The sequence below is a fragment of the Pleuronectes platessa genome, chromosome 14 (genome assembly GCF_947347685.1).
Source record: "Pleuronectes platessa chromosome 14, fPlePla1.1, whole genome shotgun sequence".
Classification (NCBI taxonomy): domain Eukaryota; kingdom Metazoa; phylum Chordata; class Actinopteri; order Pleuronectiformes; family Pleuronectidae; genus Pleuronectes; species Pleuronectes platessa.
The window spans coordinates 20,196,755-20,214,101 of NC_070639.1; the positions used below are offsets into that span (position 1 = coordinate 20,196,755).

The following is a 17,347-nucleotide window of genomic DNA, read 5'->3' on the forward strand; positions in this document are numbered from 1 at the left end:
GAATGCTCATCCTCAACAACTCATTATAATTCTGAAATGAGATCTGTTGTTCAATGTGTGCGACACTGCACACATTGCACTAACTGCACTAAACATACCTGTCTCAATTCATCACTTTATACAATAATATTGTCTTTTGCACACTCAGTCTACATATTCTTACACTCATAGTATATTATATATCTATTGTATCGCCAAATACTTATATTTATACCCGTACTATATATATATATTATATCATACTCTTTATATATTCTTTGTATATATATACACATATTTATACATGTGTACATGTTGTTATTATTATTATTATATTTTACTATTATTATTATTATTATTATTATATATACTGTTGCTGCTATTATTACTATATACTGCTATTATATTGGTATAATTACTTTCATATATAAATATATATTATATACTATATATACTGTACTATTTTTATATACTGTCTAACAATAACATTACCATCATATCATCAGTACTATTACCATCATCTGCCACTGCACCTTATCTACCCATTTATCTTGTGTTTCTGTTTTTATTCTTTCTACCGCAATATTTTATATTTTATATTTTATTTTTTATTCTATTGTATTGTATTTTATTGTATTCAAATGTACCGGCTGCTATGACGACTTAATTTCCCTTCGGGGATGAATAAAGTAATCTATCTATCTATCAAACGTCACGCTGCAAATCAGAATTTGCTGGCTCTCATTAACACGAACCTTTCTTCATTGCTGTGCAAATTTATTCAGCGAGGTTCCACGGAACGTAACTCAATCCCCTTCTGTCACAGGGGAGAACCTGTGATGTCAGATCAGCTTGTGATCACATTGTTTGATCAGCTAGAGAAACAAGCTGCACCACAGCCCGCACAAATAAGTGTGTGATTAAAAAGAAAGGTGTTTCATTATTAGATCGGCTGCAAGGTGACCGTGCTGCTCTTCATCTATTTCCTGGCCACCAACTACTACTGGATCCTGGTGGAGGGCCTGTACCTCCACAGCCTCATCTTCATGGCCTTCAGATCCGACTCCAAATACCTGTGGGGCTTCACGCTCGTCGGATGGGGTGAGCAGCTCATACGCATAATTCTCACAGCTTCTATTTAACTCTAATGTCACGGCGCAGTGTGACCACCGTGCCTCCATCAACTAGAGCAAAGAGGCTGAAAGTTTGAGCTGATGTATGACTCATACTTCCAAATCAGCTTTAATTATCACGCATAGTACACAGTACAATGCATTCATTTTCTACTGAATCTATGCAATTTCTTTTAGCAGAAAGTCATTTATTAGGGAACATTATGCAGCGATGACAGCAGCTTTCTTTCCCTCATATATCATTTTCTGTGGTCGTTAAAAAGTCTGGACATTGTGCAATTCTTACATTTTGAAAGAAAATGAAATACAGACATAATGAATATCATTATCTTGAATGTAGTTTTTTTTAAGTGATTTTGTAGCTCTCTATATATTATCAGAAATTAAACACACAGATTAGAATTTTAGAACATTCTGATGGTTTTCATCAAACTGAACTGTCTGTACTATTCAAAGTTTTTTACTTCTCTTCCCCATGAGTACGCGACACCGTTAAGATGAGTAGAGGAAGAAGAAGTTAATGTGTTGCATGCTGACCAGAGGAGCCAGTCATATATTTATTTGGTTTGTTGTTTGGAGGAACGCCAACCTCTTGAATTGGTTTCCTGTCTGAAATGAAGGTTTTAGGTCATTTCCATTAATTTCTTGGCTCAGTTGAGACCTGAAGCCAGGTCGAGAATGTCCGCAGCATGTTCAGAGAATAAAGCTGGTGCTTCAAGTCCTGTGAGAAGAAGGCTGTGCCCAACCATTTGAAAGAAAGTCTCCTGCACGACTGTGAGGAGAGAGGTTGTCTGCAGTCGGTGTGGAGAATGCTCAGAGCTTTTAGAGTAAAAGGGAGGGAGACACAAAGCAGCTCACAGAAAAATGGAGACGGCTGAAGGAGCCTCTTGGTGGACGGGGAGTCATTTGGCCAGGATTGATGACTCTTACCGATGGGAAGGCGTTATGGTTCTAGTCGCACCACCCAATGACCTTTTAAATAAAGTCTCTGATCAAGGCCCTCTCCTCTATTCTCAAGTTGGATTATGTACTTAACCAAATGTCAGGACTCTACAGTATCAAGACGAGCATCTTCCGGTCTTGCGATAACAATCAAAGCCCATTGAACAGATAACGTTTCAAATCAAAATGCAGTAGCTAGGATTCGCTGCTCTGAGGATTGGGAAATCAAAGAAATTAAAATTGACTGCGGCTAACACAGCTGGCTGCTGGGATTAGACCAGAAACCAGTGCATGTGGACTGCCTCTAAGGGACTGTGCATAACTTATTGGAGAACAGACTCCGCTGGTGATAACAATATGCAGAGGATCATTATCATACCTGTGAGAGAGCTTTTACCTTTCCCATCACAATTCATTTAGCTGCTTATGGGAGCAATATGTCAAGTTTGAGTTTTGCGGATCTTCTTTTAATGACTGCAGTGAGGGCAGGAGGACAATGTTGTTAAACAGAGATTTTATCCTCATCTCACCCAGCAATTAGTCCCTTGAGAGGTGGATGCTCCTCCAGAGTCCAGGGCTGCGTTCAGCACGTCAACACAACGAGACACAAAACAATACGGGAGCTGAGAAGAACGTCCTTGGACAACATGTATGTCCTAGGATATAATTTATAGAAGTTTCTATAAATGATGTCCAAGGATGTTCTTCTCAGCTCAGAAGTTTCTATAAATGATGTGGGTTTATGTAACAGCCCGATTGTGCTTAATACTTCATACGTTGCTTTGACCATCTGAAACAGCATTTGATATGAGCTCCTGCCTCAATGTGGGTTATGTATACATGTCGCTGCTGATTGGTCGAGGTCCGCTGCACCAGTTCTTCTACGGACGCCACCACAGAAGTGTGTCATCGTTATCATCTGCTTCCCAGTTCAAAGTAAACCTGCAAGGACTTTTGAAATAACTTTTCCTGAATTGAGATTTTACTTCCTGTCCTTTTTGACTGTTTTTCGCCTCAACCCACAATAAGCCTTCACTCATAGTTGTTAAATTTAAATTGTGCTTTACTGTAAATCGTTGCCTATGCACTATCTTGTTTGTCCTTCCCCTGTGTTTCAATTAAGTCAGATACATTCATGTGACTTGTAGCGTGTAGCCTAGAGCTCATATCTCTAGTAAATAGCTACGTCCCAATTCAAAGGTTGCAGATGCCGGAGACTGTCACATTTTCAAATGCAGCCAAGAAATGCCTCCTTTCATTTCTGTGCTACAAAGCATCTGCTACTTCTCAGGCAAGCGTATCCCAGGAGTCATTGTGTACCTGTGACAAAGCTAACGAGCTAGCAATGCAATATCTCTGCAGTGTTTGGTTTCCTCCTCCACACACACACACACACACACACACACACACACACACATCTGTACAGAGGTATCGACCACTGCTCCACATGAAGCCTAATTAACAACCTGGCTCTGTTTCTCCTCACTCTCCTGCTCATGATCATGGAATCATAACTTCAGTTGCAACATCTTCTACATGGAACTGTGCATGACGACTTGTTGGTTGGTTCCCTGGGGTGGTGTGTTACATGTTGTGTAGTGCGACACCTTGTCCTTCTGCACATGTGAGTCAGTTCAGGGCTGTGTGTTGACATTAAAGTCTGATGCTGGCCACATTCAAGAAATGATGTGAAGAGCGCGACAAGCTGGGAAACTCTCCTGGGACCAAATACAATATGTGGGAAATGCACTGGGACTGTAAAACTGTCCCAGTGCGGTGAGGTGAGGGAAACTCTGTCTGTGACAGCAGCGTGTCGTCCCGGCTCATTGGTGGAGTGTGATTTTCTGATTCCAGGTGTTCCAGCAGTGTTCGTGGCAGTGTGGGCGATTGTCCGGGCGACACTAGCAGACGCGAGGTGAGAGAGAACCTGTCTCACAGTGTTTCATTTACCACTTTAAGTTAACACACCGAGTTGTTCTTGAAAAGGTCAACAAGTCAAAACGAGAGGCTTGATCATAAACATGAGAGGAGACACAAAAGGTGTGATTAGTGCTTAATTAAACTGACATTTGAGGGATCAGTGAAATCCAATCACACATGCAGTTGTTATTTAAAGGTTGTCGCGTCAGGTATTTCTGAGCGGTGTGTGAATGGAGTCTTCAGTCGAGCTGCTTCTTTCCTCTGTCAGGGCTTTTTCTTTTTCTCTTCAGTCTCTGAAAAACCCCAAAAGTTTGTGTCATTGTTAATAATCTATAACAAATCTTCCCCTTCACACTGAATAGAAACGTTCATTTAGAGCCAATTTACGACTCAGTCCGTCTCATCTCTCTCTCTCTCTCTCTCTCTCTCTCTCTCTCTCTCTGTCTTTTTGAACGACTCCACCGATCTTCTTGTTTTGCTGCTTTTTGTATTTCCTGCTTCTCCTGACTTCCTCCTCCTCTCCTGTTTGCATCACCTGCAGATGTTGGGAGTTGAGTGCCGGCGACATTAAGTGGATCTACCAGGTTCCCATCCTGACAGCTATTGGGGTGAGAGAGCGAGTGTGAAAGACAGAGTTAACCCTCCTCGTGAAAGCACTTCGAGAAGTTTCTAACACATGTGCAGCTTTTAATGATGGCAGGAATAACGAATTACATGCAGTTGTATTCAGTTGTAGTTTTCTAATCCTGAGTCATGGTCACTCTCAGTACAAACTTCTCTTCCTAAATAGTTTATCCCAAGCAGGAGTTGAAGTGTATACAAATAAATATATGTACTTCACTAATAAAACAGCAAAATAAGCTTAATTACTAATCAGCGATATGGCAAAAAAAACAACCACAACATATCAAGATACAATTGTTCATATCAGTCGATTTTGATAATTAACACAATAAATGTCATGTTAGCTTTTCTTACAGGTTTAAAGACTTTTGCTATTAAGTGAAAGTTTTGGTTTAAAACTTTCCTTTTTGAGCAGAGACTGATTAACACTTCATAAACAGAAAAATATTTTACTAATCTGAAATACATCAAGTATGTGTTGATCCTCCTCACTGTCCACAATGCATAAGTAATATAATGATATATAATAGTATATGTATACTAGTACAGTCCTTGTTCTAAACCTTCTTGGCTGTTCTCGTCCTGTGTTAATGCTCTAGAGCAACTTTTCTGTACATAATTTTGTTTCCCATTTTTTACATCTTTAATATTTATGCTTGCTCATTCTGATTTATCCTCTTAGAGATGCATTGTATGTGCATACAAAGTAATGTTTGTCTTGCCGGCTTTATGTATTCTGAAGCTGTATTTATATTCCCATTCAGACTCATCCGAGCGTAGGATTGAAAGGATGTAGATTCAGAAGGAAGCTCAAGCCTCAATTTGCATGTTTTAAATTACACTACTTTGCCCGGGTTTCATTAATAATCCCAGAAGTTTGCAAAAAGGGCAAATGCACATGTTGTCTTCCTCGAAATTATAGTAATGAGCATCCATATTAAATTCTCCTGACTTGTGATGCGGAGGCTTGTTGTTTTTAGAAAGTTTAATGCAAGTGTTTGTATAAACATTTATTAAATTTAAAACTAAATCAACGTGATGTCACTATGGTTTACAATCTGTACAGTGGATGAGAGAACACTGGGATTATCCTCCCAGTAGAAACAATCCAGCGAGTTTGATGGGTTTGTATAATTTGTGACATTTCGTTTGATACGATCATTTGAAAGTGATTTGTGTCCTGACAGGAACAATGACAGGACGTGAGGTTGTCTGTGTTAATTTAAGAAATGAATAGTTTCCCTCTTCTCTCGTCTTTTCAGCTCAACTTTGTCTTGTTCGTGAACATTGTGCGAGTCCTGGCCACGAAGATCCGAGAGACCAACGCTGGACGATACGACACCAGGAAACAGTACAGGTTGGACTAACTTTATCTATAACACCAGCTGTTTGTAAATCATGTGCCGGTTTCATTCATCTGTTTTCACTGTATAGTTTAGGCTGTCAAGGGGATTCTGGGAATATGAAGTCCTATAGTCGAACTGCAGTTCATGAATTCTTCTTCTGAATCACGGGTTAATCATCAAGGCTGAAGCCGTCTGTCGATACCCAGCAAACGTTTCATCAACTCTGGGTTCGACGGCAGGTTTGTGACACTACACCTTCTGCAAGAAGGTTTTCAAATGCCAAAAGCCATTTTCAGACCAGGAAACAATGGGATGATGATTTTGACTGTACCACGTTCACAACTGAAAAGTCCCCGGAGCGTTCAGCGGAGATCCTGTGTTTCAGTTCATCAACACCTGCCTCAGCCCTGATCACCGACAGCTCTCGGATCCTGTTCTCATTCAAAGTTGACGTCATTCTCAGTGTGTGTGTGGCTCTTCAATGCATTGACTTGCTCGCTGGGAATTCTCTGCAGAATGTCCTGCTGTGCTCTCACATGGGCTCACTCACACAATGTCCACGTTTTGCAGAAGGTCTTGGAGGAAAAACTCAGGAGAACGTCTGGAGCCTCTCGCTTGGATATTTGTGTTTTTTCACCTCCAGCATGTTTCTGAAGTAGGTATTTATCTCTCCACAGCCCCCAGTGGTCGTTGTGGGAACTGTTGGCTTGGGTGTCGACCCCACGATGTAAAGTGCCTTCAGATAATCTACGTGAGGATTTCAAAACTCAATAAATAGAACATACCTACTGAATGCCAAACACATTAACGTAAAATTGAACTTGATAACTGAGCCTTTAAACAGCTCCGTAAAGTTGTTTCATAAATTGAGGACTGAACATTTCCTCACCTTCTCCAACTGATCCTCACAGAAGTGGAAGATGACGTCTGTCTGCTCACACACAGACGGGCTTTTTCATCCCTTGGTATTTTCATATCACGGCAATTATCACTTTTATTCTCTCCCGTGGATGGTGCCATCCATCTGTCAGATAAAAACATCATAATTGCAGTGTTCTATTCAGGAAGAGGGGCCGTTGTACTGCGAGTGAGGTTGTTATGATTGCTTATACATGAGCGGAATATGTCAGAAAAGATGATAGTGATCAGGTGCAGTAAACCAGGAGCGAAGATGGAAGATGACACTTAGCTAAATGTAGACCATGAGTCGTACACACTGAAGAACCGAGGCTAGACTCACACAAAACTCAAATAAGCAGTTGAGCGATATTAACCGTTGAAAAAACTATTTCTAAAGAATGCAAAGTGGATTCACATGCAGGGACTTGAGAGATCAGGCTCAGGCAGCAGCCCTGCAGTATCGGTTAGAAACCCCTCCTCCTCCATGTTAGTGGATACATGGGCAGAACTACAAGGTCTAAGTTCTCATACAATAGATTTTTAATTAGGGTAGTTTATCACACTAATGATTGCTCAAGTGTTAATTATTATTTGATAGTATAAAAATGTGGTGAAATGCCTTGATTGACAGCTAAACCTGAGTGGTAATGGGTTGAACAAAATGCATCAGTGGGATCTTGATACTGTGGCCCCACGTGATGTCAAAAAGTGAACGATGGCAGCGCCCGTATTTGAGATAATTTGCCTGAGTGTTTGCACAGTGGGATGAGGTGGTGACACGCCGTCCATCTTCATTTAAAGGCTCCGGGCGGTTTTACCTCCGAATGCAAAGGAAGCTTCCATGGCCCCGTTTCTGGCTCATTTTAAAAACCTGTGTGTTCGTCTTATCACACGTTTGCACCTGTTTTAGTAAAGTTTGTGAACTGAAGGATGGATAACTTCACCTGTCTCGGCTTCTGTAATAGTCAGGTTTTTCATGCTCAAAGATGTTTACTGTTATGCAGACAGAAAAACATCTTACATCACTTAATTGGGTAATTAGAGAAAATTCAAACCAAAGAAGAACGTAAATTACTTTAAGTTATTTACCACAGATGATTGGACTCAAATTTCTACTAAAGTCTAGAAAGGTAATTACTTAATGATGATAAAAGCATCTGAATATTGATTGCATTGAATTACCAGTTTGAGGCTCAGTCCTGTTCTCATTTACATATATATGAAATATGAAGAGAGTGAGACAGAGTAGGATCATACTCCTGTATATTACCATTACATTTATTGTATTTGTTTCTTTTCTTTTTCAAAACTTAAATGTATGTGTATGTAAAATATACGTACATAACATATATATATATATATGTGTATGTGTATATATTTCCTGTGTGCAATCATCTTTAGTGAAGAGCCGTGAAGAGCCTTCCTATGGCTCTTCACAGGATTCCGTGACGTCGGAGCAAAGACTTCAATGGATTCATCAGACTACTAAGAAGTACCATTCCCAGTATGGGTTACGTGAAACCACTAAACAGAGAGCTGGACTCCTCATCTCCACTGTGAGAGTGTACGTCGCTTTCTGCAGACCAAAAAGGAAGAACTAGCTTCTCATCAGGAAATAATCAGGTTTATTGCTTCACTTCCCGATCTTCCGCTCGTCCAGATCAGTCTCCCGCTCGCCAGGTGGTCATGTGCTCGGTCGATGGCTCTGTGGCTTTGAGACGTTTTGCATCTGTATGTAAATCAGCCTAAAACCTACACGTTCGGTTTTCCAATCTGTATCTGAAATTGCCAGACGTTGCTCGAAGGGATCACTGTGCACCTGTAGCACACCTTCTCCATGTGCGTTGATATCTGGATGTTGGATGGAAAGTGAGTGCAATTATTACGAAAGTGCTGAAAATGGATCTTCTCATTCGAGAGCTGTGAGGGATTTCACATCAAACGTGAGAGTCAAAAGATTAAAGGTGAGTGAAGTAGAAAATGTGCCTCCACCAGGGAATAGCCCCTGGAGAAAAAGAGGGGATTTTTGTAAGGATTAAATTCAATTCCTCGTGAACTCCATGATTCAGATGTTTAAGTGAGCTGTCTGCCTTCTGACTGAGGTCAACAACGTGTCAAACAGCTGGTATATGCTTCTGTTTACAGAGACCCGGGGTGCTCGCAGGATTCATGAGGCAGTGGGCTGACAAGTGCAGCAGAGCCCAGGAAGCAGAGTCAATTCTATAAATGTGCTTTTGTTTCCATAGCCGGGGAAAATTGTCAAACTGTGGAAGGAGCTCGGGAAGAAAAATCATTACTTCAAAAATAAATAGAGGATTATACAAGCCATTAAAAAAGAACTGAATTCGCTGCTGAACTTTGTCCCTCCTGTCACAACAGTTAGAACCATTAAAGTTTTGAAAAGTTTAAATGTTCCCTAACATTTAATTGTAAGTAGGTAGAATGACATGTTGCTGTTAATGTGAAGCATTTGCCAATAATAACAACTATAGGAGTATTTCATATAATTACAATGATCATTATCTTTCTGTCACAGTTGATGTTATACCTAAACATCTACTTACATTATTACTTGGGCAGCTGTGGCTCAGGAGGTAGAGCGGGTCGTCCTCTCACCAGTCAGCGAGTGTGTGGTTGATGTGTAATAGAGAAAGTGCTGCACTGTAGGAATGTGTGTGAATAGGCGAATGGCAAAAACGTTTGTGTGAAGCACTTGTGTGGTTCTCCAGATTATAAATCTCCTTATAAATACAGACCATTTACTTTTACGACTTCCCTTTTAATGGCTGTTGTTCTCAGTCAGAAGTGAATGAATCAACCTTGTAGATGTGAAGCAGGAGAACTAAGCTCAATATCCGTGTGTCTGTTTCTACAGGAAACTGGCAAAGTCCACCCTCGTCCTCGTGCTGGTGTTTGGAATCCACTACATCATCTTCGTGGGGATGCCTCATACGTTCGAGGGGCCGAGCTGGGAGGTCCGCATGTACTGTGAGCTGTTCTTCAACTCCTTCCAGGTGCTTCCTCTCGTCCCGGCACTCGCTGTATACGTGTTTTGTCACACTGTGGCCGCAGAGTTTCTATGTGGAAGTAACCATCTGGTATGACTGGGAACATGTATCACCCGCTGTTAACTGTGAATATGCCCAGAGTTAGAATCTAGTCTGGGTGTCATAGTCCGTGAGGGACAGGCAGCTCTCTAACGAGTTGGAATCAGTGTCATAATTTGGCCCTAAAGGTCAACCTATGTGTGTGGGTGTGATCTGAGCTTATATCACCTTTATAGCTCAGCATACTGTCTTTATTGGACAAAAACAAAACGGTCACAGAGCTTGAAATAAAACTCACCAAGCTCCTTCGTCTCTCCTCATCTTCGGGTAATTATTAGTAATTATTCCTAATGGGCCCTTCAATGGATAAATATATATCCTGTTCACAAAAATACACGAGAAGCACTGGAGGAGCACAGAGTGATGTGGGCACAAACAGGATGGATGAGTCATGCAGAATCATATTCAGGATTAAATGATATAAGTGAAGTGACTCCAGATCGGAGCAGTGAAGCAACTTTGGAGGTAAAAACTCAAAAAAGGTTTGTTCCTGTTCGCAGCCTTAGATCCTCCGGTGGAGAACCTGCTTCATGTGATGTCGTCTTTTTATCAACTCTTTGTTTCACTTATTTATTTACCAACACTGTCCAGAGGTCTTCCAATTTTTTGACATTGTCTTATTTTAATTTACCTGAACACTGTTTGATCCTTTTACTCTTTCTGTTTTCATGTCACATGTTTTCCCGCCTATTGTTTATATCTCTTGTCTTTTCTCTCATTTTTCAAAGAACCTTGTAAAACGAATGAATTAAGTTTATTATGATTTCTATACAATAGCTCCACACTTGTTCATGATGTATTGCTGTCAGTATTCTAAGTGTCATTTTATGCCACTGAACCATATTTAACTTGCTTTATGACATAGGCCACAGATTTTCTAGAACAAGTTAAAAAAAGAATGGTGCCGCTTTGGAGTAAATTTGTGTTTCATGTTATAGGTATAGGGTTGCAAAATTCCGGGAATATTCAAAGCTGGAAACTTTCCATGGGAATTTACAGGATTTAACGGGAATTTACGGGAATGAACTGGAAATTGTGTGGGTAATTTATACTAACTGTATTTAGCTCGTCATATACAGACATAAATATTTTGTTTTTTCATTGGCGGATTTGAGCCCGGAGGAAACTTTGGGCACTTGACTATATGTTTCTGGATCTTTCTGTCATTCTCAACATAGGTCTTTGCACAGTATTTGCAAATGCACAAAGCTTTTCCTTCTACATTGGCTGGGGTGAAATGTCTCCACACATGAGATAGAGTTTTTAATGATGTTTTTAATGAACCTTGAGGAGTTCAGTCAGCCCCTCTCTATGCTCCGGCTGAATAACACACGTGTCTGGTGATTGAAAAACATCATGAAAAGAGCTCAGATCCCGTGGTTCACCATGGCAGCAAGTGAATAAAGAGCACCGGTGAAAGTCCCCGAACTGAACTTATCACTTACCGTACATTTCACTCTGCATAGTCATTATATCACACACTTTAAATCCTTTGAAGGGAATATACAGAAAAATACATATAATCATATTTAATTAATATTACCTGCGATGCTCTTCTAGCTCTTTTCTCCTAAGCTCGATGTCCAACATTTTCAACCACATTAATGGACCTTGTGAAGAAACCCTGTGGCTTGTTTGAATGATTCAAGTGAAAGAATTAGAAATCTTAATAAGTAGACCTTCATGAAGCTGGGGGTCATTCTTTGTAACAACCAGAAATGTACATAGGTAGTATTCTTAGAATTTAAATACAATATTCTCTCTCCTAATATCTCTGTGATGGTCACAGAGCGTCCTCCTCGTATTATTCACGGACTGGTTAGTTTTATAAGGATGTTGTTTAACTTTGTGTTGAGCTCTTCCCTCTTTACACCTGTCACAGGAAATGCTGCTGAATCCAGATCAGAATATTCGTGAACACAACTTAAAAAAAAAAAGAAAGAATAATCAAAATGTCTCAGCGTGAGTCATTTTCAGTTAAAATAAAAAAAGGAGTTAATAACACAGCAACTCTAAAACTGATTGCTTTCAATCACTCCTTTGATATTAACATTTGATAAAGTTGGATCGTTTAAAGTGTTTGTAAAACTTCTTAAAGTCTGATTTAAAAAAAGAACCAGATGGATCGTAGAGAACGATGAAACTAAAACAGAGAAGTTATTAATCCTGCTGCTTTTCTCTGCTTGCTCACTGACTACTCATTAAATGGCCGTGAGAATAAAATTGTCTGGCAGCTCCTTTTCTTCAATAATCAAATCCTCAGAAAAACACATCAACAGAAGCACAGGACAAAGACAGACAGATGCGGTTATGGAGACGTTTCTCTTGATTCACTTTCGGAGGCAAAGAGGTGATTGTTGGGAGCCTGGAGCATCATTAATGTTTGATTTGTTCTCTGATGGAATGACAACGACTAACTGATTGAAATCCGCTCTGACCTGAGCTCTGACCTGAGCTTTCCTTTTTCTTTCAGGGTTTCTTCGTGTCCATTATCTATTGCTACTGCAATGGTGAGGTGAGTGGAAACTTCTCTGAGGCAGATCAGGCCCTGGGGTTTAGAGCCGCCACCTGCTCTGACACTTTTTTCAGATGACATTGAGTCAGCATGGGATGAGGCCTGAAGAAGTTGTTTGGCTTAAGAGCGGAGACGAAGGGATTAATGAAGATGGCTGCTCCTGAATGTGATGATCCAAAATAGGTAGTGGCCCCTTGGTTCCCAGGGGACATAACACAGAGGCAGATCATTATTAATCCCGAGCTCCATGGGCTCTAATCAGCTCAATGTGCTGAAAATGTTAAAGGCTTCTGCGATTGCACAAAACTCTGCATTTCCACGGCCCTCTTGTGAGGAAGCATTACTGCTGCTGTTTGGGATCCGTGCTCAAATATGTCTTACACCAAGTATTTCAAAATATGACAATTTCTGCAATTTTTCTTGCCTGTTTTTGCATCATTCAGAGTTCTCTTCCTCCAAGACCTTTCTGTGTGACTGTCTTCTGAAATTCAAACGACCCAAAAAATGAAATGGAGCACGTTTTATTTTCTTTAGGTAGAGCTCCAAAAAGGTAGAATTGGGATATAACCGGTGAGCCGAATGATTCATGTAATATCAGCGGGTCTCAAGACACAATTGGTCAACCCTGGGGTCTTCATTCTGCAATTTTCCGACTCAGCCTTTGATTTCACATCTTTTTTTGTGAGCTTTAAAGAGAGCCCCCCCCACAATATCACAATCAGGATTCTGTGCTGTCGTTCGAAATCCTGCGGTCGCACTCACATCGCCCATGATTATGCTCAGATTCTGCTCTGCTTCTGCTCAAACTGCGCTTGCACTCTCTGAATGTCCCCATATGGACGGTTTCTTTAACTGTGTTCATGTACAACCCCCCCCCCCCCCCCCCCCCCCCCCCCCCCCCCCCCCCCGAGGCTTCATTGGTACACCGGCTTTCCATCGTTGTGCTTGAAGGAAAATGACGACAGCTTCTAGGAGCAGGAATCCAGCAGAGCAGCAAAAGTTGTCTTTACATTATGGGAACACTGACACATTTGCAGAAACACTGATGCTGCCAACAGCACCCACAGTGAGACGGGGGTTTAATTTGTTCGAGCACAAGCAGAGCAGATGGAAGCACAAGCAGGGGATATTTGAGTGAAAGCATTCCAACATCTCAAAGTGAAAACAATAAGTCCTGCTCTTAATCTGAAGAGGAAGACACACACATGCACCCACATGACATTAGTTCTCTGCCTTTGACACATCTGGTGAACACAGGAGGACTCACAGAGCAATGAGCATCCATGCACGGCGCCTGGGGAGCAGGTGTTGGGGGAGTAAGGTGCCTTGCTCAGTGGCACTTGGACAGTGGGTAGAGAGAGTCCTCTTGGACTTTTTGGACAGATCCAGGTTGCCCATGTTTTTGGTTGTCACTCCGTGGAGTCGAACAAAGGACAGATTTTCTGCCACTAGTCCACCGCCTCTCCCGAAGGACCACACTCTGGAATAAAGATAGATATGAACGGCTCATTCTAAACTAATGAAAACACAACAATTCTTATCGCCAAGTGATTTCACACTAAATAAAAAAAGACTTATGACTATTCCATTCCATTTGTGGAAATCCATCCTCCACTAAACCCCACACAGTTGACATGTTAATGGTTTGTTTTCGTCATTCAGCCCACACATGTTATAGCCTTTCATTGACCTGCCAGCTGCTTCCAGCTAACGAGTTCAGGTCAGCGCAGTGTTGGCTACCTACCATAGCATTAAGTGCCAGTGACAGAAAATATAATATACTATATGCATATATTATATATTATTCAAAACAAAGACTAACTGCAGTTGAAATGAGGGTAAACATTGGACTCAGATGACTAACATGACCAGAAACATGACTCCAGTGGGCAGCTCCTGTTGCTCTGTGTTTGCAAGGAGGCGATTTGTTTACACGGCACCAAATAAGTAGTGAGTGTGTCTGAGTTATGATTCCAATAAAACTATTTCATTTATCCAACCATTGAAAATATTTACGAATCAAGATAAATCTGATATTTAAAATATCTCATATCTCAAATTACATGACAATTCTACACTTGTTGTGTGATCTCTTTGTGATAGAATCTGTCCCCCCCCCCCCCCCCCCACAGGTCCAGACAGAGATAAAGAAGACGTGGACACGCTGGAACCTGGCCTTTGAGTGGGAGGGGCCAGTGGTCTGCGGCCGCTACCGTTACGGCTCCGTGGTCGTGGGCATGAACAACAACAGCACCAGCAGTCAGTCCCACCTGGCCGGGGGGGCCGGGCCGTCCACACGCTCCACCACACTTGTTTCAGGCCATGTTTATCGGCGCACGGGCCCCACCGTGGTCAGCTTGCACGCCACTCTCCCGGGTTACGTGATCAGCAACTCGGACCCGTCCATCCCCGAGGAGCCTGAGGACAGCGGCCCCAAGCAGGTGGACGATATCTCGCTGAAGGAGAATCTGCCTGTTCTCAATTCAAGTGCAACAGCTGAGGACGAGGAGGAAACTCTGTAGCAGCTGTCTAACATCCTAGAGCCTGTCATCTTCTGCAGGTGGAGCCGTGTCAACCCATCACAGCCTCATGTAATTCAGAGGAGTTGATCTAAGACCAACACAGTTTGACTGTGTACAAGAAATGGAAAAAACCCTGCAGCAAAATACAAAACTATGAATGACTTATAAAGCAGCCACAGGGTCTGGATACTACTACTAACCAAAATAAGGATTTAAAAAATACATATATTGCGTGATGATGTGAACCTGAGCTGCTGTTGTCTTAAGCTAATTTAATCCATTCACAATACTGCCTGCTCTTGATGGACGATTTAAATCTCTTGTTTGTGAGCATCATTTACAGAAGTCACAGTTCCACCCAGCAGCCTGATGGGGGGATCCAACTGGCCCATCCAACTGAAAAACTTTAAAATGATATTGACTTTGAGAAGCGTCAGAAGAAAAAGAAACACAATGATTGACTAAACAGCACAACCCTTGTTTTGTCTCAGTAAAGGAAACACCACAGCTCCCACTGCTGTCTCCCATCAGCAGGAGACCAGTCGCTGCTGAATGTGTGTGAAACTGGGATTGTCGCATTTTATTTCAGCATTTCCGACAAAGTGTACTTTACCTTCTGTTACATTGATTGTATCAAACATGAGTACCTCCAGCTGAGGGTGATGATAAGTCACACACAAAAAAAAACACACATTCAAACACATGAACCAGAAAATATTTAATAGAAACTGGAACAACCACCTCGTGATTTTATGCACCAACTAGTCAAGTTGAAGTTTACATCTATGTGTGTCCAGACTCGTGCAATGTGTATATAATATATATATATATATAGTGAAGATAAAGATTGAATGAAAGATGTTTAGTCTAATATGTTGTAATCAGTGCATGAATTCTTGAGTTATGGCCAAAAACTGTGTGTTGTGGAGTCAAGGTGACCTTGAGCGTCACCAATGGATTTTTTAATCATGTCACATCAGACCAATTGAATGTTTGTGTCAAGTGTGACGACATTTTCTGACGTTTTTCGACTTTAAGACCGAAGTTGAAATGCAAACACCGTTAACTTTTCAAGGGATGTGTTGATGTCCACTTGTGCACGGACACTTTTACACTTCCATCGTGCAATGTTTACCACTTCTTAGAAAAAGCCACGGAAATTGGAGAACATCCCATGTGACAGTAGAGCAGCAGTAAAATCATCACTTTTGTATTCTCGACAATCAGATTGTGCTGAATGTGAAGGGCTCCGTCTGGCGCCAGCTGAATGGTTTGATGTCCGCTTTGTGGAAGCATGTTTGTCAGCCAGTTAAATGCAGCGCTTGTCACAAACAGGATCTCTGTTGTCCTGCCCCAGCACAAGCTTTAAAACGTAGAATTGAAAGGTTTCTTTGTAATTTTATCTGTCTGTGTCCTAAGTGCAGCTGTTTGAGTCTTTCTCTCCTTTTCTCCCTCTACTCCCAACCTCACTTCTCTTTTATCTGCTAATAAATGTTTAATGTTTTCAACCAGTGCTCTTGTGCAATATTCTAGCTGGGAATTGATAGAGTTTGATTGACGAATTGGCATCTGAGTGTTTAACGATGCATGACAGTCTGCACAGTAGTAATTGGGGGATGGAGTCGTGGTAGTGATCTCCCGTCGATACACAGGATCGACCAAGCGTGAGTCAGCATAATCTGTCAATCATGACGTATCACCCCATTTTTATAGCTTAAAAAAAAGGAATTAAAACCAAATTTAATTGGAAAACAAACATCAGCATGATGAGAACAACCTATGATAACAGAAACAATCTTTGAGGGAAAGTTTATTTGATACCTACTCCTAAATTTGATCCATGTCCTAGCTGCAAACATGGAGGAGGTGGGGTTTGTGGCCTGTACAGCAGCCAGCCACTAGATGGCGAAGGAGACGCTTTGGCTTCACTTCAGGTCGATGGTGTTAAATAACAGAAAGCACAGAAGCTTGTAGCAGGTTTGAAGTATAATGTTTGATTCAAGGCAGTATTTGTATTCATGAAACTGAATGTTATTCCTCCCACAGGACAAACACGTCAATGATATCACTGCTCTGTCACCGACAGTCGGATAAAACCTGACATCAGACGATCAGTGTTGAAAGTCTGAAGTTTATTCACACTTGAAGCAGAACTGAAAACATTTACTGTTCATTTAATCTAAGCTTCTACTCGGGATTTTGGAGAATCTATAGGTGAGGGACAGTAGTTCTTCTTCTGGTTCCCAGTTCTAGATTGACCAATCACGTTGGTGCAGGCTTTTGCTGAGGTAACTGGTCAGAGAACAGAAGAAAGAAAGAAGAAGAAAGAAGTTACATTCATATGCAGACATCTCGTAAT

General features: G+C 41.2%; 1 protein-coding gene across 1 annotated transcript in view; it reads left to right on the plus strand.

Moving 5' to 3' along the window:
• The window catches only part of pth2ra (parathyroid hormone 2 receptor a), a 33,853-nt gene extending 17,394 nt beyond the window's left edge, over positions 1–16,459 (plus strand). The window contains exons 7-13 of the mRNA XM_053439950.1: positions 927–1,080; positions 3,909–3,969; positions 4,516–4,582; positions 5,861–5,955; positions 9,720–9,858; positions 12,425–12,466; positions 14,599–16,459. Coding sequence (XP_053295925.1) covers positions 927–1,080; positions 3,909–3,969; positions 4,516–4,582; positions 5,861–5,955; positions 9,720–9,858; positions 12,425–12,466; positions 14,599–14,988 — 948 coding nt within the window. The 3' untranslated portion in view covers positions 14,989–16,459. The remainder of the gene's footprint in view (positions 1–926; positions 1,081–3,908; positions 3,970–4,515; positions 4,583–5,860; positions 5,956–9,719; positions 9,859–12,424; positions 12,467–14,598) is intronic.
• The last annotated feature ends 888 nt before the right edge of the window (positions 16,460–17,347 follow it).